General features: G+C 38.4%; 3 protein-coding genes across 3 annotated transcripts; all 3 read right to left on the bottom strand.

Moving 5' to 3' along the window:
* Positions 1 to 1,461: 1,461 nt before the first annotated feature.
* Positions 1,462 to 7,334, bottom strand: LOC131313525 (ATP-dependent Clp protease proteolytic subunit 5, chloroplastic). The gene is made up of 9 exons (XM_058341872.1): positions 7,198 to 7,334; positions 5,832 to 5,948; positions 5,637 to 5,760; positions 5,443 to 5,535; positions 4,566 to 4,611; positions 4,394 to 4,466; positions 4,170 to 4,204; positions 3,980 to 4,071; positions 1,462 to 1,894 (listed from the first exon to the last, which is right to left on the bottom strand). Exons 1-9 carry the CDS (start codon positions 7,326 to 7,328, stop codon positions 1,694 to 1,696), a joined length of 912 nt encoding a protein of 303 aa, XP_058197855.1. The 5' UTR covers positions 7,329 to 7,334; the 3' UTR covers positions 1,462 to 1,693.
* Positions 7,335 to 8,488: 1,154 nt separating this feature from the next.
* Positions 8,489 to 12,757, bottom strand: LOC131313672 (uncharacterized). Its single transcript, XM_058342114.1, has 7 exons — positions 12,304 to 12,757; positions 10,782 to 11,526; positions 9,635 to 10,283; positions 9,434 to 9,534; positions 9,247 to 9,336; positions 9,036 to 9,163; positions 8,489 to 8,923 (listed from the first exon to the last, which is right to left on the bottom strand). The coding sequence occupies exons 2-7, from the start codon at positions 11,418 to 11,420 to the stop codon at positions 8,779 to 8,781; spliced, it is 1,752 nt and encodes a 583-aa protein (XP_058198097.1). The 5' UTR covers positions 11,421 to 11,526; positions 12,304 to 12,757; the 3' UTR covers positions 8,489 to 8,778.
* Positions 12,758 to 16,180: 3,423 nt separating this feature from the next.
* On the bottom strand, positions 16,181 to 23,121 carry LOC131313427 (receptor-like serine/threonine-protein kinase ALE2). Its single transcript, XM_058341726.1, has 8 exons — positions 22,732 to 23,121; positions 21,048 to 21,497; positions 20,433 to 20,804; positions 19,810 to 20,025; positions 18,441 to 18,815; positions 18,034 to 18,277; positions 17,809 to 17,956; positions 16,181 to 17,152 (listed from the first exon to the last, which is right to left on the bottom strand). Exons 1-8 carry the CDS (start codon positions 22,772 to 22,774, stop codon positions 16,769 to 16,771), a joined length of 2,232 nt encoding a protein of 743 aa, XP_058197709.1. The 5' UTR covers positions 22,775 to 23,121; the 3' UTR covers positions 16,181 to 16,768.
* Between the last annotated feature and the right edge of the window lie 1,934 nt (positions 23,122 to 25,055).

The following is a 25,055-nucleotide window of genomic DNA, read 5'->3' as shown; positions in this document are numbered from 1 at the left end:
TAATGGAGGAATCCAAGAAAAAAAAGGGAATGGAGGAAAAAAGGGAGAAAAAAACGAGAATGGAGGAAAAAACGGGATAAAAGATTTTTTGAAAGCAGGGGTATATTAGACTAACCAGGATTATTATATCTTTACTAATAGGTTAGTGGACGTAGGGGGTTATAGAATTTAGAAGTGAACTTAGAGGGTTTGGAAAGTGGTATGGTGAACCTGGGAAAAATTCTCCCATTTTAATTTCCATTGCAGGGACGGAAACTCCTACTGGCATTCCTCGTTACTTGACTGACCGAGCTCCGTCCTAGGTATCGTATTTCACGATATCCCAGAAATCTAAGTCCTCTGGAACTCCGTACTGTAGGATTAATTTGTTGCATCCACACTCTTGATATTATCGTTATTACATCACTCCTCCTCAACAATTGCATCGATTATAAAACAATAATAAGCAATGAGAACACAAACGGGCCCCAAGGTAGTTGGACTAAAGAAGTTTTCTATACCTTTTTTCTGTTTTTGGTTGGAGGAATGGTTTGCCATGCTTAGGCATGATCAGAACCCTTTAGAGAGAGAGAGAGAGGCATGATCAGAACCCTTTAGAGAGAGAGAGGCATGATCAGAATCACGAGCTAGGTGCTCAAAAGATGTTTGTGAGATGAGATTTCTTTTTTCTCTCTTTCTTTCGGAGTGGTTGATTTGGTGGGGAGGGGATATATTTACATGTAGGCTGGGGATATATTTTAATGTAACCCAAAATTTGACTTTTAGTACTTCAATTACACACAACAAAAGCACTAAAAGACAAATTTTGAAAATACAATTATAAAACGTGGAGTGCAAAAATCATTTCCCTTTACATAATGCCGAAAGATCTACAACGTCAAGCCATTTTCTCAAGGAATCAATGAGAATATTTTTACACAAGATTCCAAACAATCCCCACTTTCTACGGTGAGTTTTCTATTTCATGTCACAGCTCGCAATGCAAGTTGGCTTTTCTTACGTGGAATTGCAAACATAATGGAGTACTACTATTTACTTCTATGATAACTCAGGTGTCCGGCCACATACACAACATAATACTATCTATTACTTGCCAAGATTGACTTCTCCCTCCTAATAGTAAATCCCACAGCTCCCGCATTGCGAATGAAAGGAAAGTAATTATCAAAAAAAAAAAAAAAGAATGAAAGGAAAGTATGCGTACAATTGTTGGCACCTAAATGTCGCCTCTTTAGCCAAGTGAAGCTATAGCATGTTACATGACGGGGGTTATTGGCCAATTTCAGTGATGAACAATGTGGTCCATTTTGGGCTCCCACTTGTATGATGTTTTCTGTTTTCTGTCTTCCTTCATCAAGAATCTGGACATGCTAATTATTATGTGGGTCTCACTGGCCCCCAATAAAATTTCGAACTCCATATCTTAAGTTGTTGTGCGTGTTTTTGAGAGAGAGAGAGAGCTCACACCAAGTCAAACTTCAGTCGCTCTATCTCAAGATAAGTTAGGAATTTTGGATACAGAACTGCAAAAGCTCATTTCCATGCACTGATCGAAGGTGCACACAATTATGATCAGTACAAACCTGTTACAAATACCATGATAATCCCATGGAATTCCAACAATTTTCTCATACTATTATCCCATTTAATGCAACAGTGACTACAAGGGAGGTTCACACACCCAAGATTTTGTCTATAGATTTGCAGCAGCTCCCAGAGACAGCAGATCATTAGGATTCGTGATAACTCCATCTATAAGCCCATAATCTCGGGCTTCTTCAGCACTCATAAAGAAATCACGGTCTGTGTCCTCGGTGACCTTCTCGTAGCTTTGGCCAGTATGATAAGCCAGATACCCGGACAAATTTGCCTTGTGATGTAAAATTTCAGCCCACTACATACAATTACAACTAATCAGAATCATACGATATAACAAAATAGATCCTACAATTAGAGTCACCGAAATAATATTTCCCGAATACAATGGTCTGTTTTTTTTCCCCGCTAGTTTTCTATACTTTGTTTCGGTACCATGAGTCATCCATTTCCCCAACCATCGAGTATATATGCAACGGATGACATCCATTGCATTTGCATTTAGTATGTAAACAATGGATGTCACCAATTTTCCAAAGAACTAGATACGCAAGCAGCGGATTTGGTAATTCCAAGATGTAAAAAACCCAATGCCACTATTCAAACATACACACAAGGCCCTGTTTAGCTTATATTAGTAGCTTAATTAAGCTGAAACTTGATATTTGCTAATACGCAAGAGGAAGGCTTAAGCATATCTTCGCGCTTCCGAATAATGAATCTTTTTCAGAGAAGTCATATCCTTCATGATCTGTACAACCTACTGTCTTGTTTCTTCGTTGTCCAACATTCTCCCGGGATAAAATAAATTTAAAAAAAAAAACACACACACATTTGCCCCGGTACAGTGACATTGGAACTATACTTGAACCAACCTACTTTGATGCAAAAGATTAACCATTTTCTCCAAACTCTCCTTCCTTACAAAGAATCGATCCTTTAAGATAGGTATTAAACCTTGGTATCCAGTATTCAACCTTTCAGTCCTCTGCTAATTCTTTTGGTATTACTAAAGTAGCATCCCACACATCAACAATAGCACGTGACTCATGATTTTGCTCTAAAGCACCAATAACTGTTACACGGTTGTGGGTTAAAAAATCAACAGCAAGAATAAGACTCAGTTAAAAAATCAAATCACTCAAACTTCGAAAGAACTCTGCCCAACTCTGGCGAAACTATCATGACAACTGAACTACACCATTTGTCAAAATTAATTTGTAATCAAAGTATGAAGGGAGCTGTCAGCTGGGCATTCTGTGAGAGCTTTATTGCAAGACATACGCCCAGATATAACTCAAGAGGTTATTCCTGAAACTATTTACAATTAGTACCAATAGAATGGGTCAGCTTGGATCCCATTGCTACAACTTTATAACCTTTGTACTGCAATCATATTTGCACCGAAGTTGTATATACATGTATGCTAAGAAGCAAGATACATACAGTACGTGAAACAAACACACAGACATGTGACATTTAAAAGTTACAAGGACCCGTTCAGGATACATCGTTATGCCAGTAGCATGTAGGAAAATTAAGAGACACTGTATAAATAAGATGTACTTAGTTGACACATTTGGGCGCCTCTAGAGCTTTGCCAAACATCTCTAAGTTGGACATGTATTAAGAGATTTAGACTAGGGAGGGCGGCCATTGCAGTTTTCTTGGATTTTCTCGAGAAGATTCATGTTTGATGGATTCATTACATTATATGAAAAAAAGCCAAACCTTCCCCTGCCATATATAGCGTCTATACATCTGTAATCAACAATGCATGAGCTTTCATAAGATGATTGGCTCTGCACAGTGTGAAATAGGGAAAGACACTAGTTTTTTAGAAGCCATGGACAAAACAGCTATCTGTCTGTATAGAAATAGCAAAGAAAATAATTTCTTCAAAATCACTTTTCACCCATCACTCGAGATGCTGCGACACTGGTGCAGCAACTGTTTCTAACATGTTTGAACAGTCCAGAAAACACTATCGGGTGGGAAATCACTTTTCAAAAACACATTTGCAAAGCACGAAGGGTTTAAGTTAGAGGGAAATTTGGATCTCATAGTAGTCCAGAAAACATTTGGAGCTAGGTGCTTATATTTAGGTGCTAGTGGTGTTTTTAGCACATCAAGCAAACATCTTTTTCCTTTCTGAGAAAGCCATTGACCAAAGCACAAGAGGTAAAAGTTATTTTCTCTTAATATCAGCCCAATTGATTCTACTGCTTCAAGTAAATTTCTATTTTGATGTTAATTACCCTTTTACAATTCCCCTCTTAATTTCATCAACTAAAACAAAAACACCAAGACCAGAAATGGAATTACGTAAAATCCAAAGTGTAACGAACAGAGAACAGAAAAAGTCAAGAAATGGGAGAGATACCTGGATCTCCATATCTTCTATATCACCATCTTCAATTTCACCCATAGGCTGATGGATCATTATCCTCGACATTGGCAGGCTAAACCTTTTTCCTTTGGTTTCCAGAGAGAAAAATAAACATGTCAGTACATTCAGGAAGTAAAACTGCACAATGGTTATAAAAATCACCGAAATTGAAAGACAAGCACACCTTTGGTGCCAGCGCTAAGAATGAAAGCTCCCATGCTGTTCACCAGGAAAATAAATAGTTTCCATCACTAAAAGATAACAGTTATGTTGCAACTAAAGCAAGGAGCAGAATATATGTTGGTGAGAAAACTCTATCCATAAACCAATCAATCATTATCCACTTTAGAAGACAATAAAAGGCATGCATGGCAGACGAGATCAAAAGAACCTTGATTAGCAAATTACCTAGCAGCTAGTCCAACACATACAGTGGAAACATCAGGTCGTATATGCCTCATTGTGTCATAAATAGCCATACCTAAGGGATTCAAAATAATAAGATCAAGATAATGAGCAGGCATCGTGAATGAACAATAAATTACAAGGGTAAATTACTAAAAAAAAAAGTATATACTACCAGCAGTAACTGATCCTCCAGGAGAATTCACATACATGACAATATCCTGTTCACAAAAATTGCTTTATCAGCTACAAGTGCATCATTTACAATGCACATATCTGCAAGGTCAACATAATTACGAGTTCTACAAAAAAGAGAATATTATATATGAAGCTCAAAGGCAAACAGAGGAAACTCAAAGTCAGTGTACAATCATGTATTATCCAACGATAAGATATTGGAGAAAGAGACCAAATAGAATAAAGCTTCAACTTCCCCAAACAATTCATGAATGGTGGCAATGGACACGGTAGAAAAGATTCCTTCATAGCTTTTGTCTGTCCTTTATGTCGTTTATTGTTTGATTGCAAGAGATCGTCATAATTCACAATAGAAACTACATTTCTCATCCAAATGGTGTAATATTCCAACCCTTCATATACTGATTAAAGGTCAAATGCGTGATTAGTATAACTCGGAAGATTTGAAAATAAATGTTACCACACGGTGTACAGACTAATTGGTGCAGTCCAAAAACACCTGAGCAAAATCTGAGACACTATCTGATAAGAAGGCTAAGCTCATAAGACTATGTCCTAAATGTGCTAACTAAGGACCGTCGGTGGTCAGACGCAACCTGCAACGATGGCAATGTTCCATGAGTTTTGTTAGAAAATGTAGTCGAAATAGCTCGAGGGCACGATTTTCGGAGTCCAGGATTTTTCTCCACGAAACCATCATATTATAATATTTTAGACCAGCGGTGACTTGTTGGGATTTTAAAGAGACCGAAACCAGGACAGCTTAACGGAGATCGGACCGAAACTAGCTCATCTGCAATGAACTATATTAGCTTCACAAAAACTTCCAATAAAAGAAATGACAAAATACAGACCTTTTTAGGATCGACAGCGTCGAGATAGAGAAGCTGAGCAACTATCATATTTGCCATGTAATCTTCAACTTCTCCGCCACAACGTATTATCCTCTTTCGATTCAATCAAACACCAGAGTTACACAAATAGATACCACCAACCAATAGTCCAACAGTTCGACCAAAATGAAAAAAAAAAAAAAATTGTTCCTTACATGCTCAAAAAGCTGACTGATAACATTGAAAAAACGCTCTTGCAACATAAGCGGCGGTCCTTCGACTCCTTCCCATTGCGCATGAACTGGAAAGTATGGTGAAGATGGGGTATGCAAATCATCCCTATGCAACAAAAGGTTTTCAAACGGGAAGTACAAACGATAGTCAAAAAGAAATGTCAGTTAAAACACTACCTAATGGACCAAATACCATTCCGTTTCCTCTCCTTCTTGCCAAAGTTATCATATGATATGGCCTTCACTGAAGAATTACGAACATTCCGTTGATATTCAATGAGGTTTTTCAAGTGTCTGCAACTTAAAAGGGCTCAATTAGCAGTCAACCCGGATGTGAAGACAAACTTTGGCAAAGAATTACCAAGAACAGCATGAGAAAGAAAACCTTTGAATCCAATATTTCTTGCCGAGTAGATTATTAAATCCCTATGCTCCATCATTTGGAGAGAAATTCATGAAAATAACAGAAAAAACAGAAACAACAATTGGGGGGTGGGGTGGGGTTGGGCAGGGTTTATCGCGAACCCCAATGAAGCCCATCAAACATTATAGTGGAGCCACTATTCCAGTGCCAAAACTTATCGATAACAGCCACTTTGTGCATATATTGCCAAAGGTTAAGTCTATCTACAGTCCTGCCCCGCCGACACTGCCATGGGTTGAATTACATAGGCAAATGTCACTGTTTTCTATATGTCGTACCCAAATCTTTTCCAAAACAATCGAAAAAAGTTGAAAGAAATGCATTTTCAAGGGAAGGCGAATTGCAAAAGATTCAAGATTTGGTTTCCTCTATTTCTCCAAGGATTCTATACAAGTAAAAAAAGAGTAGCGAGGAAACTTTATTGTTCTTACCACAAATCCAGATTAAACTTTTCGTACAGTACGTCTCTTTCCCAATAAACCGAAAAGTCCAAAACCAATGAAAGGAAGCCAATAAGTTTCTCCGACTTCTTTATAGTTCCTAGGCATAGAAAAGAATCAATTTTACGGGAACACAAAGAAGGGTTTGAAAGAGTACCCGTCATTGAAGTGTTATCACCACCAGTAACCTAAATTAAACATATCGTAGACTATTCGTCTGCTCAAAAACAACCTCAACCCCTTTGGATTGAGGGATTTAATAAGAAACGAAAAGAAAGGATTCTAGCCAACTCACTCATTTGGGTCGAGTACTTGGGTGAGTAATGGAGAAAAAAGTACCAAAACAGTAAATTTTTTGGTTGGCTCATTCCCCTTTTTCACCAAATCTCACCGAAAGGGCTCCCCTTCCTTGTCATACCTTTTCTCACAAACCGAAGGGGCTGTAAACCTTCAAAGATTAATGTTTCTTATGTGAAATGATTAACAAAGATTCATGCTTTGGTTTCTTCTACTTTTCCCATATATGCTAAGCAGCCTTTACTGAACTTAATGTAAATAAATCCTCTGTCCGTGTCGTAGCTTTTCCGAAGCAACGAAAGGCACTTGAAAAACCAAGTCCAATACTACTAAAGATGAATCACTAAGTGTATTACTACTAAAATGGTTGGAAAGAGTGTACCTGGGGTTGGAGGAGAGAGAAAGGGTTTTGGTATCTGGAAAGGAGCTAGGGTTAGAGGAAGAGAAGACCGAATAAGGGTTGAGTAGTCTAAGAGAAGCAGGCGGCGATGGGGAGACCACTGAATGCGCCATTTTTGTCCGATGCGATTGATTACTCGCAAGCTTATCTATCGCCCTTGCTTAAACCAATGGCAGCTACTGCGGCCACAGCGTCTCCTGATTGAGGGCAAAGCGCTGCTGGCTGTTGTGTTTTTTGAGCAATAAATATGGCGAGTCTCGTTCTGTGCTATTAGAGCATCTACAATTCAATCGAAGAAGAGAGAGAAAATGGCCTTCAAAATTTTGAGAATAAATCTTACTCTTCCTTTAATTGATTAAAAATTTGAGTTTTACTTACTCAAATTGATACTCCGAGGTTCAGTCAAGGACAGAAATTAGTCATATCAAAAAAAAAAAAGGGACAGAAATGAGATTTAGGAGATTTTACTCAGATTTTACTAGTTTTGAGTTTAACATAGAGTAAGGGCTGGGATGGTCTAAGAGCGTGAAAATACAATTACTCATATTTTTACTAAAAAATAAGAGTAAAAGCTTCCTTTACAATGAAATATATCAATAGGCAAATTTAAATTTAAGTAAAAGCTTTGTTAGAAGCATGGTTGTAGAACGAGAATTAATAATTTTTCACTCCATGGTATGAAGAAATACAGAAATACTAGAAAGGAATCAGTCATTTTTTTCATTTTTTTCATTTTTACTACTAATGAGGTTATTAGGAGTTTTACCTCTATTAACTTCATGAATACGTTGATCACTCATCTTAAGTTAACCCTAGGAATTCAACCAAAGTAAAGAATGAAATATTTAATCATTGAGTCACCATGTAAAGTTCAAAGTCCGGACTACTGGGACAACTCAGTTCGTTTACTAGCTCTTTTTTTTTTTTTTTCAAAAGGAAATTTGTTTACTAGCTATTCGATCACAAGGATCGAATACAGAAAATGATAGTAAGAGGTTTAAATCCGGATATATTTGGGTTGCTGCATCTCAATGCATAGATACGGCTCAACACAGATCGAATCCCGACCCAAACTTCGTTTTAGAAAATTGCAGCCATACCCCATTATGGTCTAAGCAAGCACTGTAAGAATCCATTGTTTTATGTACAACTATGCAGTGAGTGTGGATCTTGAAGCAATAGTCCATTAAGTCCATCGGAAATCCGAGTCAGTTGCTGTCACGAAGCTGCTATCTTTTGTTATGAATGAAAACCATACTTGACGTCTAAATCCTGAGGATAATCCCTTTGGTGGTGTTTATATTCCATTATTCACAGGGCAATAAATTCAAAGAATAGGAAAACATACATTGAAGGTTCCAGCTGTGGAATATAGATGTAACTGGATTATCACACCAAACAAAAGAAAAGAAGAGGAAGAGTATGTAACTGGATTCAATTCCTACATCTCTGTACTTCCCCATACATAAAAATGTCTTCTTAGACATCTCTCTCTTGTAGATGTGTCGACATGAATGTGCAGGTCACCTGCACTAGGGCACGGGCGACAAGACTATAGAAACATTAGCTGGTAGCTTCAGCCTGCATCTTCTCATGAATTGCCTTGTAACACTGGAGACTGCAAAGAGGAAGCTTTGACTTGGAATCTCTATACTTGTAAGGGTTGGCACAGGATGGGCCCGCACATCTTTCACGAGGAGGAGGATAACTAAAAATCCAGATAATCTCAAACAATTAGCATGCAAACATAGTTAAATAAAGCAACAGAAATAGACCCCAAGTTAAGCGAAGAAAAAAGAGACGAGAAAATAAATCCTCACCTGTGAGATTTGGGTTCAAAAATGCTAGGCAACCCCATGTCGTTTGGGAATGTAACAACAGTCCCAGTAGAGCCAATGACCAATCTAATGGTGTTTGGTGCAAGCTTAAGTGCATTGGCATCCTTCTCCTGCATACATGACATCAATGCGAAAGTTAAATATTAGATTCACAACATCTGGAGGAGAGAGTTTGATCTTTGCTTCATAATACCTGTGCGATCTCTTCCCGGCGCTGCTTCATTTTATCTTCTCGTTTCTTACGACTGGAATCCTGACCTAGTATTTTCTTTATTGCCTCAGCCTACAGAAAGCCATCATACATGTTAATTCCACTTCAGAAGATCCACAAAACATCCAAGCAAGACAAATGGAAAATAGACAACAAACAAAAAGCAAACCTCTGATTCCCGAGCTGCCTTCTCAACTTGAATTCTACGCCTTTCAGCCGCCTCAGCTTTCTTTAGTTGTTGCTCCACTGCTGAAAGCTTCTCCTTTTGCTCTGCAGATACAAATTATATACGTTTATACAACCTCTTACAAATAGTTACAGAGATCCAACACATACAAAAATAATAACAAGAAGCGCCATGTATACTAACTTCGAGGAGGGGCAGGTGGTAGACCGTTGGGAAATTCAACTACACTGGCACCGGATACAGAAACATCTTTGCTGGATAAAAGGGCCCGCTGGCGAGTTGTGAGGCCCAATTCCCTCTTACCTTCAATAGGTGAATCAATGGAGTTATTCCTAGGTTTCTTCTTCTTCTTACCATCAGGCCCACCACCATCAGACACCACTTCCTCCTCCTCATAATCTGTGTCCTCAGATCCTCTTTCTGATCGGGACTTCTTATCATCTATACTTGACCTTGCAAGGACAAAATCTTCCGAAACCGCATCACATTTAGTGTTCTCAGAAACCTTTGAAATTCGCTGTTTCTTCCTTGAGTGTTCCTCAAAACTTTTACTAACTGCAGCGACCTTAGAAAATTTCAGTTTCTCTAGGTATCTGATCTCATCATCTCCATCCTCTTCGTCAAACGCCCCATCCAATACACGCCTCTTTGGCACCCTCTTGCTCTTACGAATTTGCTCTGAATTCTCACCTTGGTTTCTAGATGCATTCTTCCCCATTGAAGAATCCTCCTTCTCACGAGTAGCAGAACTGCCTCTTGTGAAATCCTTCCAGGGAACTCCTCGCATACCACTCTTCTTATTTGGTAGAGTATGGTCATTGTCAGAATTGTCCTGAAATGGGAAATAGTTAAAATAGGAAACCACAGATTCCAAATGTACGAAGCAACAAACTCAATGGACTGATTAACACATTAAATACAAAAGATTTCTTTGCTGTATTAGTAGCACAAGGTATAAACTTTGTTATGCCAACTAATTGCATCCATAACCCCGTCAATAAAAGTATGCCAACCAAGTTTATTACGTGATTCGTGTATCCATGCTCTGTAACTTCTTTTTTGCCAAAGGATAAATAGTCATGCTGTTTGGTTGCTAAAAGCGCTGAAGCTAATATATAGCTCTACCATATTAATGGAATATTAGTAATTGCTATAAATAGGAAACTAAAGGACCAAGGAAAAACTAGGATGGGCATGGTATGCAAGTTGAGACTATTTGCATGTAAACCTCCTCATCAAAAGTATTTAGCCAATATGTCATCCCAAACCATGAAGTTAAGCTTATTAAAACACTATCACAACTATGCACATAATTAACAAAGTTTAAAACCTGAAGAATCATCTTGCGCTGTGAGCGAGGAGCATCTGAAGTTCGAAAACTTTTCGCAGAAGCCCCACCACCTGATGCACCATTAGCATTCACGTTTGTTTGAATTGTACATGTGACTCCACCAACCTTAAGCTTAACCTTTTTAACCTTGTCATTCCCGACTCCTTGTCCATTTACTCTTGGGTTCCCTGAACTCTGACTTTCACCATTCCTTCCACCATTAATACCTTCAGTGGTGGAATGCAATTCCAAACTGCCCTTTGTCTTGCTCGTCGTTTTTGAATGAGGGAAAAAGACCCCTTCACCTCCCAAATCTCCGTCACCGTTCAACAAACTAGATGATCTATCACCTTTAATCTTTTTATTAGGGTATTCACCTACTCTGCCAGCAGTACCCCTCAAAGCACACTGATTAAGATTGAACACTTTCCTCCTAGAATTAGTGTCATCCCCTGTAATCTCATCACTGGAAAGCTTGCTTAAGTCATCAGAAGGCGGTGTTGATGATGAGGGAGAAGGGTCACAAGTCTCAGGAAACTGCACTGACTCAGGTCTAGGCCGTCGGAAAGTGTGACTCCTCTTCTTTCTACTAATAGTGCTTCCTATACCTTCAAACCAAGGGCCCGCAAACTCTTCCATCGAGGAAAGGATCTTAAAAGCACAATTCCTCCAATGCTAATACGTATCAGCTGCTGAAAGGAAAGGCCAAAAGCCACAGGCTGGAGCAAGTTTGAATTTGAAATTCCTGCAACAGATATATGGAATAACGAATAAGCATCTATTGAGCAAATCTTCAGTACTTAAAAGGTCAATAATGACAGTCTGAGATGAGAATCATAATCGAACCCCAAAATTGTTGAGAGAAAAGTTAATCATAACAAAAAAATAAAGATCATCATAAGCAACTGCCCAAATGTTACCCCTGTAATGACAAAATGAAACTAATCGCATGCGTCTCGTGAATTGATCGATACAGAACCAAACCAAATTGCGAAAACATCAGAAAAAACCAATGTGGTAAACTGAGAACACACTGACTTAAAACCAGTACATGAAGCAGATCCAGATGATAAAAAGGCTAATTAATTGTATCTACCATGAACAACCCCTTAAATAAACCTAAACGTTTTGCTGTAGGCAATGAATTCGAAGACTAGAAAGACATCAACAAACTATAACTCACAAAATCATACAAATCCAGAAACACAAACACAAGGAAGAAAAAAGATTTTTCACATCAACCTCTCAGTTCCAACGACTAAAGAAAACCAAAGAAAGCACCATATCAAAACTAAACTAAACCACATTCGCTATCGGCCACGAATCATACCCTTCAAATCAAAATTAATACCAGACGAAACCAAGCAAACCCACAAACCCTTTTTTGAGAAATACATTCTTAGATCACCACCCATAAACACGCACCCGGCTTAAAAATTCATACACCAAAAACGAAAACCCACAACGAATCAGCAGATGAACAGGCCATACATAAACACGGAGATGCATATAAAAGGCATACCTTGTTGAGGAAGATCGTTGCGAAACGAATAAGGGTAAAGAGAAGAGGAAGGCAGAGGAAGAGAAGAGGACGGCAGAGAATAATAAGAGAGAGAGAGACGAAAGTATAGAGAGGGAGAAAGGGTCGGTGGGAAATAGAGGAGATAGAGAAAGGGAGGGGGGTAATTGGGATTAGGGTTGGAGTTGTGGGGGTCACTAGAAGGAAGTATAGTAGTAGTGATAAAAGGGGAGAGACTCTCCTCGTTGTAATCTTCTCCATTTTTTTCTTCGTTATATTTCCCCAAACACACACGCCCTGTGATTTGTTGATGACTCGGCCACCCGACTCAGACCGACTAACCCACCCTTCCTCTCTCGCCTCCCCTCTCTCTCTTTCTCTCTCTCTCTCTCTCTCTCTCTAACTTTCTCTGTCTAGATTTTTTCTCTCTCTTCGCGCCCCTCTTCCTTTAATTTCCCTCCTCTTCTACACACGGTTTATGCTGCAACTGTGTGCGCAGGTTAACGCACGTGAACCCCTCCGCTTATGTTAGCTCCTTTTCCTCTTATTCCGCATCATGCACGTGCGAAAACTTTCAAACGAACTGTCCCAATTTTCTACCTGTTTTTTTTAAGGGACAGATCCAGAAAGCTAAAAATAGACACCAAGTCTTGTGATGGTGAGATAAAAAATTCGAGAGTTTTTTATCACAAAATTTTACCCTTTTTTGTGAGATTGGGTAAAAAAATGGAGGAGCTGATTAAAACATTTTACTTTGTGCTTTTCTCTCTATTTCTCACAAAAATTGTCAATTTAAATGAGTGATTTAGCTAGAAATCAAAACCCTTTCTTTTCTTTTCTCTCGAAATCACTCCATCCAAGGTTGTTGTTATTGCATTGACATCCATTTTTTTAGGCTTGTCTACTTGTTTGGTCCCTGTAAAATATACCAGATTTCAATTTCATCCTTGATGATTTACTAATTGTTTCAATTTTGTCCTTAACTTATTCTTTTTAGACCAATGTTGTCCTTACCGTTAATTAATAACGGACACTGCATGAGTGGCTAACGTTGGCTGTTAGTAGATCTTACTCCTATTTGGCAATCTGACTAGGATAAAATTAAACCTTACACCTCTCCCCCTCACACAAATTTTGACACAACTAAGGGACTATTCGGCTAAATAAGCCAAATGGCTTATTTTTTGTCCTTATTCAAATTTTTTTCGTATTTGTTAGTTTTTTGTCAATTTTTTAGAGATTATTGCTTCATCATGACAAAAGGAATCTAAAAAGTAAAAAATTACGATCGAAACCTAATTTTTTTGAATAAAAACAAAAATAAGCCAATTTTTTTGTCTTTATTCAAAAAAAATTGGATTTCGGTCGTAATTTTTTACTTTTTAGATTTCTTTTGTCACGAAGAAGCAATAATCCTCAAAAAATTGACAAAAAACTAACAAATGCGAAAAAAAATTAAATAAGGACAAAAAAAGCCAAGTGGCTTATTTAGCCGAACGGCCCCTAATTGGAGTTTTCACGCAAATTATCAGAGCCGTTCAATTCGTTTAAAATATGTTTTTAAGAGTTCCTATACAAAATCAACACATTCTGATATCGGTAAGGGCTTGATCAATTCATTTAATTTTACCTTGCAAAATTTGACATGAACCAACTAAATTAACCGATTAAGCACTTGCAGATATCTGAATGAGTTGATTTTTTACGAGAACCTTTAAAAATACGTTTTAAACAAATTGAACAACTCCAATCATTTGTGTGGGACTCCAAAATGGGTTCCACAAAAAAATTTGTGTCAAAAATTGTATCAACTTTTGTGTGAGGGGAACTGGCCCCATGTATATAGAGAGAGTGTGTGTGTCAGTCTCTCTCATCCTCATTCCATTTACTGATATGATGATATATGTTAATTTTCTACACACAAAATTTCTGTCTCAATAATGATTTGGGTTCCATGGAGTTATTATTGTGTGGTGATTTGGGAAATTCAGTGGAGAAACAAAAATGGGTTTCATTGATTGCATTGAATTGCTTGAATTTCCGTTAATTTTTTTGCACTCTTAATATCATGTAAAAATCAAATGAAGGTAGATTTGTTGGAGGGTTTTGATTGGTTTTTGTACTGATGATGTTCAAATGATCAACAAAAAATTTCTTTTCGAAACCCCAACCTAGTTCACTTTCGTATCTAACTATGGCATAAGAAAAGGTGGTGGCGGTCACCCATCGCAAAACCAGAGGAAGCAATATAAGAACCTTCTGAATTTTAAGATTGGTCAAAACTGAAATTGCAATCACTCTTTGTGGTTAGGGATTTCATAATTTGAGAGGTGTGCTTTCACAGTCTATGGTTATACAATTTTCACATTTAGTTTTACAGGTGATGGTGGTGTCATGGTGGTGTTCAATAACGTGCAGTGTATGACTACTCGTAGCCCGTAGGAATAAATTGCAATTTGGTTTGGTACTCGGGGGAAATTTTCCTGGAAACCAAAGAAGGGGGTTCACATCCAACGATTACCCACTTGATTTTTACAAGAATCCATAGATATTCGTAGTTGGGTCTTCTAGTCACGTGAAGGAGAGGGTGAGGTTTTATCCAATCACAGTCACAATGCCACTTAAGATTCACACCAGCAAACATTTGCCACGTATGCAGATTCCGTTACTAAGTTGACGGCAAGGGCAACATTGACTTAAGAAGAAAAATATAAGGATGAAATTGAAACTTGGTATGTTCTACAGGGACCAAATAAGTAGTTAAAAGTCTTTTTTGAGAATGATCATGATGGTGGTATTATAACATTCTTTTCTCCATGACGGTAAAAGTAAAGAAAATTAAGAAATAAAAGCTCCAAGAAGACAAACAATTTATAAGCCAATAATTATAATTGAACCATACAACAAAAGTTGAAGAGTTGAATTGATCCTTTTTTTTGAGACATATACAAGTGAATATGCTAATGCCCTGTTTCGCTAAGATTCTTATTTTTTAAATACTTATTTTTTATTTTACGAGACAGATCATCCTCTTACACTACATCATCTTTAATTCAAAAAATATTTACTTATTTGAACTCTGACATACTTATGTTGAATATATAATATTACTAATATATTTTTTGGGTGTTTAAGTGGAGACACATAACCTTACATGTCCCACTACATCCGTCCCTGCTTGTTTGGGATCACTCAGGCCTCTTTTACCCTACCTTTTTATCGCAGTCTGCTTGTTTTGTTTTCTTCATTATATTTGGACTATATTTTTTAAGGTCAGATTTTAAGGTCTACATTTTTTAGTCCTGTTCCTTTTCAAGGGGCTATGCGTAATTGACTGAGCTCTGCTTGAGCCAGGCTCTAATTGGATTTTTGTCTCATTTTATTCTCAATTTCATGGTTAGGCACCAGCTTAGTAATTGGAAAGTTGCAAGTGCCACGGGTCAACTAAGAAATGTCTCTTGCGTATCATGTCAACATCTTGATTTTTTTTTTTTTGATCCGCTGTCAACATCTTGATTGAAATACATACAAGGGAAATAGTTTCCCCATTTGGCCAAGTACAGTTTCGAGGGGTTCCAGCCACCTTTCCGTGCTGGAAAATAGAAGAAAGGAAGGAAGAATGAAACAGAATGAAGCACAGAGGAACTGGTATGCTTTGCAAGGTTCTATGTTAGATTATCAATCCCTCATCCATCAAACCCAAAATGTCCTCCTGTAATTTGCCCTTGGAATTTCAGTAGCAGAAAGAAAGAAACTGAACCTTAGCGATGCATGAAATTAACAAGATCCATACACTCCCTCTTTTCAGCTCTTTGAAACAACACAAACCATCTTGGATGATATGTCTAAGGAAAAGGGAAACTTTGACATGCAAATGAAATTCCTGTTAAACATATTCACAATGGTTTCACCATAATAGAAAGAATGGATTTTCGCACAATTGCTTACTCGTTTTGTTGGCATGTTACATACCAATCCTTGTCCCAGGGCCGTTGTGTCCAAGGAACATTACAATCACAGCCGGTGTCCCAGGACCATTGGGGGTTCCATCAAATAAGTTCAGTTGTGTTTCCAACAGTTTTCCTTCACATTTCTCAGATAGGAAGAACCACAAAGACGTTGAAACCCAAGTGAAACGGGAAAATATAGAACGAATCAAATAAAACAAGGAAATAATTCAGAAACCTTCGAAGGCAATCTAATGAAAAAAACCAAAAAGACAGCTACCTGGCATATATGCACACACTTCATCCACCATGTGAAGAATGACTGCCGCCTAGGGGAAAACTGAACAATGGTTCTTCATTGTGGATGATGGAAGATCTACCCACCTTCTCAGCCCCAATCAGTTACAGCCATTGTGAAATTGTTTTCCATTTCCACCAAATCCGGCTCAGGATCATCCAAATGCGAAGTCCTCAATCTCACAAAACTGTGGACATAATTTCCGATGAACTTGTAAAACTCCTCATCGTCCTTCATGAAGATCTTCAGAGAATACAGCAGTCCGAGAGACGTTATCATGATCAAAGGAACTTAATAAACCAGAGTAAGGACCAGAAGAGAAAATGGAGGATGTCCCGTCTGACTCAAATGTAGTAGATGATTGCCTAAGGTTGGGCCGGGTGGCATTGGAGGAACTCAACATGGAATCCTGATTCTCCACGATGCGCTGCACCATTTTAAGTGACTGTACCACTTCTCCCATTGTGGGCCTTTGGCTTGCCTCGGGGGCCACACAAGCTGCTGCTATTGTGCAAACCCGTACAAAATCTTCCTTTGGGTACTTCCCTCCAAGCCTTGGATCTGCTAGTTCCTCTAGCCTATCTTTATCTCTTAGAATTGGCCTTGTCTGTAACAAATACACTGCCGTTATGTTATTTTTAAATAGTTTGAAATCCACAATTTCTTCAATCATGCCAATATACTGGTGGAAAATTCTAACCTCAGTCCAGTGGGTGGTGGTTATGGTTCTGATAATCTATTGCTGCATGTGGCAAGTGTATTGATATTTGACAATGTGTATTAAGTGTATGAAAAGCACATTGAAGTTTTACATTCTTTTGTTTAGTAACTAGTTCCTTAACCACTCCCAATGGGCAGATGTTAGCATAACCATGCCTATGGGTTCTCTTTGTTGGCTTCTTGCCAACAAGAGCTTGGTTTGTAATCCTTTTTCTTTTCAATAAAATCTTTTGTTTCGCCATTCAAAAAAAAAAAGCATAACCATGCCTATATAATAAAGGGAGAACTACCATTTTGATGTTCCCCTCTTTTGATGCAACAGTATTTTAAAGCTAATGGTTCAGTTTTCAACTGCTCAGATTTCTAATGGTTCAGTTTTTCCTTAACTGATTTATCCTTTAAACCTTCTTCATCCACTTTTAACAGTTTCATTTTTTTTTTCTAATGAACTCTTGAAACAGTTAAACAATGTATATCAGATAACACAGAACTGATTAGAGAAAAAGGTCACAGGAATGTAACATTTATGTAGGAATGACTAACCCAAGTAACAAGATTCTCCTGTCCTGATGGTTGGGACATATCCACCGGCTTCCTTCCGGTCAGCAACTCAAGTAGGACAACCCCATAACTGTAGACGTCACTTTTTACCAGTAGATGCCCAGTCATAGCATACTCAGGGGCTACGTACCTATAATTAGTTTTATCCTCATTTAGCGCCAATTACCTTGAGGGAAAGACAAAGTTGAGGAAGAGAAATGAACTGACCCGAATGTGCCCATAACACGTGTAGACAGGAAATTTGCCCTGCCTTCGGGCGCTTGTTTGGCAAGGCCAAAATCGGCAACTTTAGCATGGAAGTTGTTCTCAAGCAATATATTGGAAGCCTTGAAATCTCTGTGGATAACACAAGGTTGGGAGTCCTCGTGCAGGTACGCCAGTCCTCTAGCAGCATCAAGTGCAATCTTCATCCTAGTATCCCAATCCAAAGGACAATTCAATCCCAATGGACCTGAAGCAAAATCAGACCGTAATTAGGGGACATTAACAATCAGGTATCATAATCTATAGTTACTCTTTTTGCAGAGTTCACAGCAGCTATTCAATCTTCACTTAAAGCACACTACAATGAAGTAATATACCACAAAAGAGTCTCTGACGCAACAACTTATTACCGTGAAGCCAGGCCTCCAAACTTCCATTTGGGACAAGCTCATAACAAAGTAGGTTTTGCGAGGAGTCACGACTGCTATAATAACCCACAAGTTTAACCAGATTTCGGTGATGCAACCTACTAAGCATCTCAACCTCAACGAGGAACTCTTTACCCCCTTGCTGCCCTCCACTAGTAAGCCTCTTTATTGCTACAGCTGTACCATCGCTTAAGACGCCTTTGAAAACTCTGCCAAACCCACCCTCTCCGAGTATACTAGCAGGTTCGAAGTTATTTGTTGCTTCTTTAAGTTCTTCATATGCAAGAAAGCGTGTGCTGGTAGTAGGGTGGCGACGAGATCCCACTGCTGGAACTGCATCCGCAGGCCTTGACTTTGCTGTTTAAGGGAGGACAAATAAGAAGAGAGAAACTAATAAAAGACGAGACACCGAAAGATGCATAAGATATATGGATTATCAAGCAAGCAACCCCTGCATATTGAAAACCTGCTACAATTCTATATAGCAATTTAATTTTCTTGTGTTACGTTGTAATGACCAATATTAACGCCTCCTTTAAAGCTGATGGGCATTTTTATCAAGACATAAATTGACATTTGTGAAGAAAGGTATTGCATGCCTAAAGAGAAATTGTTTTATACGTTAAAGAACAGGAACCAAGTATGTTGTGCTAGTATCTGAACAATCGGTAAGTGTTGTACAAGCAGGGGTCATATGCAAGCTACTCCACGTTTCACTTAGATTGTATTTTGAACATGGTCTTCCAGTAAAGAATTACGTTATTATCTTTAGCACAAGCAAATCTAGATCTAGGGGCCAGTTTGGTATTGTTTCCAGTTACCAGGATTTGAACTTTCAGATGTCAAACAGCAGAAAGTTTTACGAAAGTCATTTTGAGTTGCTTTCAATGAGCTAGAAGCCTAGAAACTACATAAATCATAACAGGATTCAAAAATAGTTTCCAGAAATGGGGTGATTTTCTTGGAAAAAATTTACATAAAACACTTGCCCACAATGCCTTCTAGGGTGACAAGGTTCATTTTTTCAAAACAGAAAAATAATTTCATTCAAAGTAATGACCAGAAAAATCCAGGGATAAAATGGTAAAACTAAAAGCTAACAAAGAACAATGTAAAAATTCTAAAAAAAAAAAAAAACATGAAAGAAAAATATTCAATCAAGACACATTACTTGCAAAATGCGCTTTGTGGGTGTGCGTACAGAATCTAACGAGAGACAGTTTACCCTATGGTTTGTTGATACATGAATAATTAATAACGCTACGGCGCTACCCAAAGATATTAAGTGAGGGGGGGACACTAGAGATGTTATAACATAAATAAGAAACTAAACTTCGAAATTTATACATACCAATCTCATTAGTAGAAGATGCTTTTGTCTTCCGTTGACGAGAAGAACAGGAACATATGATAAAAACAGCAACAATGCCAATGATCAGGATACCAGCTCCAATCCCAACTATAAGAACCAAATTTGGTTGCTTCCCTTTGCTTGAAGCTACAAATGATGTCGGAGTTGAGGGCAGGTGTGGAGGTGCTTGTGCTGGTGATGTAGCAATACGGGGAGCTGTATATAAATAATGAAATTTGGTGAAGGCCCCATGAGAAAATATAACAAAAGGAAAGGTGATATACACTGCTCAGTTTGCAAACTTAGTCCTTATACATCTTGTGCTAGACAGAGCTACTGCATAACCACAGCTTGTGGGGTAGCAAATTTACTTTTCAACATACAAGCAGAATTAGGGAGGGGGGGGGAGGAGGTGGGGCAGGTATCTATTCGGATAATTCCCCTTCCAGAATCTCTTTGTATGTTAAGACGAACATTTGTAGCCTCTACACATTTACAACTTCTCAACAAAAACCTCAAGTACAAAGGTACCTCAAGTCATCCAACAATTAGAAAGGGTTAGCATAATGGGCAAGTATGATTATGAGGGAGATCCTAAAAGTATATAAAAAGGTCAAACGTACCCTGAGAAGGAGCAAGGGGCTTAAACCAGGTCAGGTTGAGAAGTTCATAATCACCCACTAAAGAAGGGTCCAGTTGAACTTTATGCGTGAAGAGTGAAGAGTTTATAGCAGAAGCTTCACTAGCAGAGAAACTTATTCCACTATCAGGAGTAATATCCATTGAAATATTAAGTCCCGATACACCGACCAAATAAAAATTGATCAACTCAATCTGAGAAACCTGCAAATCAAGTTTAGAGGCAAAATTGTCTAGAAAAAGCTCCCAATTTGGGCTTGATGAGACATTCATCAGGAGAAGGTCGAGCTTTATGGGGTACACGCACTGGCAATCCCGGCTACCTCGTTTCAGGACCATGTCTAGTCCACAGCAATCTGAGAGAATTAGAAATGAATGCACACATAAGTACCAACATAACAAGAAAGGACAACAAGGGGTTCAGGAAAGTAGAATGACATTCACAAAAGTTGATTCCTAGTTTCCTAGCTATATTTCGCAATAGCCACTGACCAAGGGAAAATTTTGTTAAGACTTTTCCAGTTGATTTCTAGCCAAAACAAAAAAGGCTACAAAATGATCATAAAGTAAAAGACAAAAAGCAGTAACATATATCTTACTGGAGGCGTATGGAGATAGCGGTGGCTGAGCTAATCTGGCCGGAATTGTTCCAGCACGAGATTGTGATGGGGCAATATCAGACAAACCAGGAGGTGCAAGTTCGACATTGGAAGGCACTCTCTTCTTCAATGATAGCTTCGACAAACGTGAGCTTGATGGGGGGTGAATGGAAGTTGTCAACTGGCCATAATTTGGAGGCTGAGACGGTGCTTGAATAAGCTTTCGAGCACCATGAGGCAAAAAACAATTCCGACCTGGCTTATGGAACATAGGCAGACTGGCTGGCAGGGGAAGACCAGGAATAGCAGGTGCAGCTAAAGGAGCTGTTTTGGGTGAGACTAAGCTTTCTTCCAATAGGGCATCGAATATATTGGCACCGGTGAGGTATAAAACAAAACACAAAACAAGCAACTGCTTCAGCACCAGCCATTGGACCTTGTTTAATGCTCCTGCAATTCATATGAGACAAAGATCAATAAATACTAAGAGTATGCAACCATATCCTGTAGCGAGCCGAACGAGCACAGCCCAAGCAGAGTTATCAGGCCAAACGAGCTATGCCAAGGCTGGCACACAGGGATGGTTGTGTGGCCTGCTGAGTGTAAGTCCCGGTCCGTGGTGTTGTGGAGCTAGACCTGGGCTGGACTGGGCCGAATTAGGTCCGACCTGGGTGAAGACAGAGGATCTGCGGGGATACTGGGGAGGAACTGAGATGCGTTATTTGTGACATCATGAGGGGCACGAGCTTACTTGGAGCCTAAGTCAAGTCTCTCTATATAAACTAGAGAACTAAAACCAAGCAAGGTAAGGCATTACAGTTCACCAAAGAGCTCTGTACTGTCCTTATCTTGAGTTGAGACTAACTGTACGGCTAGTGGCACTAGCCGATGGTTTGTCTTGCTGTTAAGTTGGTCTGAAAGAGGAAGGTCCAGATCCATTCTTATCAGAACAAGAGGCCTAGAAGAGGAACCAAATCACACCCGCACACATACAAAACACCCCCAACAATAAGGCATATGGAGAAAACTATCACTCTCGTCTGAAACTTAAAAATCGGTGGAGGGTAAAACATCTTGAATGGAAATCTTCCAAAAAAAAAAAAAAAGGAATCATCTAACTAATCTGCTTTTGTTTGGCATTGGAGGCCTGAACTTCATAGCTTCTAAGTCTCCCACTCCCTACAATAAACAATAACCTCATATTTCATCTTGTTTGCTTACTTTATGCAAGTCCTCAATTTCTAGAAGGCGAAACAATGAAATACTCGAGATTCATAATTTTACTTCCCTTCCCAGTGCCCAAAAAGGTCAGTAAAAACTAAAAAAATGATCGATCATGAACACTTTTATTGTTTCCATTCGTAGCTTGTAGTTCGTAGCAGTAGCAAGAGTAAGTTCGATCCAGTTCTTGTGCTTGCTTCAAATATTGTCTCCATTTGCTTCAGGATAAACCGCAAAATGTCTAGGTTTAAGGAAACTAGGAAAGGAATCATTTACCGAAACCATAACCTAACCAGTAACCCTAAGCGAACTCCTAAATTACAGCAGATTATCCATCACATATAATCAAGCAAATGGTCCGCATTTTGCAGATTCTCACGCCGCAACTCTCAACACCAAAATTGAAACCTAATTTACAAGGACAAGAAGAAAGTCTGAAGTAATGAGAAAAGAAAGAACTGACCACTGCCGCTAGATGCTTTAGAGAAAATCGGGAGCACCGACATCGCCGATGCAGCTCAGAGGAAGCGTCCAGATCTGAAAGATTCGAGCACACCGACACACAGATCCCTCCGTATACGAAAAAGAAGATTATTTTTATGAAAACCAAAAAATCGAAACACTATGCACCTTTTCCATTTGTACCAGACATTGAATGCGCAACGAAAGGCCGTGATATCGTCAGAATATTTAGTATGAATTGGGGATTTCGAGAGGCGATCGCCATTTTCAAGCTGTGAGAATTCAATCCTGTTGTTTAGAGAGAGAGAGAGAGAGAGGAAATTATGGCGCTTTGGTGAGAGAGAAAACGTTCGCTTCACTCTACTCTACACTGTTGCCTGAAATTAGCTTTCTTTTCTTTTCTTTTCTTTGTTTAGTTTTATTTCTTGGGTTTTCTTTTTTGGGGGGCGCATGCTTTTTATATTACTATATTGTCGGCCTAACGTGCGCTTTTGACGGAGAGGACGACATAAACGGCACAAGACCATCGACGTCAGTTACGTCACCGTTTTAGAGCGTCTGCAAGAAGACGGACGAAGTTATAGTGTATGTATCGGCAGCCCAGGGTTATTTTTACGTATTAAAGCCTCATTTACAAACAAGAACGCAGGAATTTAAATTTGAACAATACTTTAATTACAGTAGTAATTTTTTTTGTCGAAAAAATCCCAACACCTTTTGGATGGAGCAATTTCATAATCATAAGGAAACAAAAAAAGGTTGTGATCTTATTTGAATCAGTACTACTTAGAGCGTCTGCGGTGGTAATAATCAAAATTAATAATCAAAAATGTGTCACGTCAACATTTGATTATCCATTTAGTCCATAATCAAATTTAACAACATATACCTTCACATTAGTTATTTTTGCATCCCTAACCAAAAAAACCCCACAATAAACAATGCACATTTGTCTAATCACAAATGAATTTCAATCACGCACCTGACCATACCAAATTATTCGTCTCGATGAGATGATTACAATGTGGGGTGTTTCAGAGTTATTGAGTTTTGAGTTTGATTATTGAGTTTTGGTTATTGGTAAAAGTTGTTAAGTTTGGTTATGGAATGAGTAAAATTTGGTTATTTGCTAAAAGATTTGTAACTTTGCTTATTACAATGTGGGATGTTTTTTTGAACATTGTTATTAAATTTGTTTATCGACACCAATTTGCTTATTACAATAAGAATGCTCTTAGCAATTTTTTTGTTGTGTATTGACCCCAATATCCCGTGAGTTTAACAATTATCCCTTAACCCCTTCAGATGTAGCGATTTCATAAGAAGAAAAAAAAAATTTAATCTTTTGAGAAGAAATGAAGAGAAAAGTATAAAAATAAAATATTTTGATTGGCTCCTACCCTCATCCAATCTCACCGTGAGATTTGGTGGGAGCATCTTCACTCCTTATCTAAATTTTAGGTAAAAGCATGGTTTGATATGAAAGTATCCAGCCTTCAACTCAAATTTGAAGCCTTCACCGTCGCTCAACACCATCGGAGCTGCCAACAAGTGAGGTTTAAGTCGAGTATTGGACGATGATGAAGAGCACAATCCACTTCCAGCGACAAACACCACCACAAAAGCAGCCGTGAATGATTTGTTGAAGAACCAAATTTGGTGGAAAGTTTGAATAAAACCCAAATTTGGTATGGGTTTGGGTGAGGGGTGGAGTTGTGATTCAAGGAATCTTTTACTTAAATTTGAGTTTGAATTTAGAATTAGGTAAGGAGTGGGGAGAGTTGAGTTTTGTTGAACATTATACTTCTCCCTACTGGTTGAAATTGTGTGGATCCCATCATAAAGTGATGTCATACTTATCAAAAAGTGTATTACATGATAAGCATGATATTACTTTGTGATAGAATCCACACCGTTTTAATTAATAAAAAGGTGAATAATGTTCATCATCTTTTAAAAAAATGAACAAAATTGCACTCGAGCGGAGATGCTATGAAAAAAACTCTCCTTCCTTTATCTCACACTTTCCGGGACTCTAAGAAAGAAAAGTGATTTTTACCACTCTTTGAGTTTGAAATTGGGTAAGGACTAAGGAGTGGAGATGCTATGAGAAAGAGCTTTCCATTATTATTTTACTATCTCACGCTTTTCCACTAGCGCTACAAATCAGTCGAACCGAGTTGACATTTGTCAAGCTCGAGTTTGACTCGTTTACTAAACGAGTCAAAAAATCAACTTGAGCTTCGTTCGAGCCTTAACAAGCCGAGTCTTTATCGAGTTGAGCTAAGTCATTTATTAAATGAACCTTTTTAATCGAGTCGAGTC

The sequence above is a fragment of the Rhododendron vialii genome, chromosome 13a, assembly GCF_030253575.1.
Source record: "Rhododendron vialii isolate Sample 1 chromosome 13a, ASM3025357v1".
Lineage (NCBI taxonomy): Eukaryota > Viridiplantae > Streptophyta > Magnoliopsida > Ericales > Ericaceae > Rhododendron > Rhododendron vialii.
This window is presented reverse-complemented; position numbering and strand designations above follow the sequence as displayed.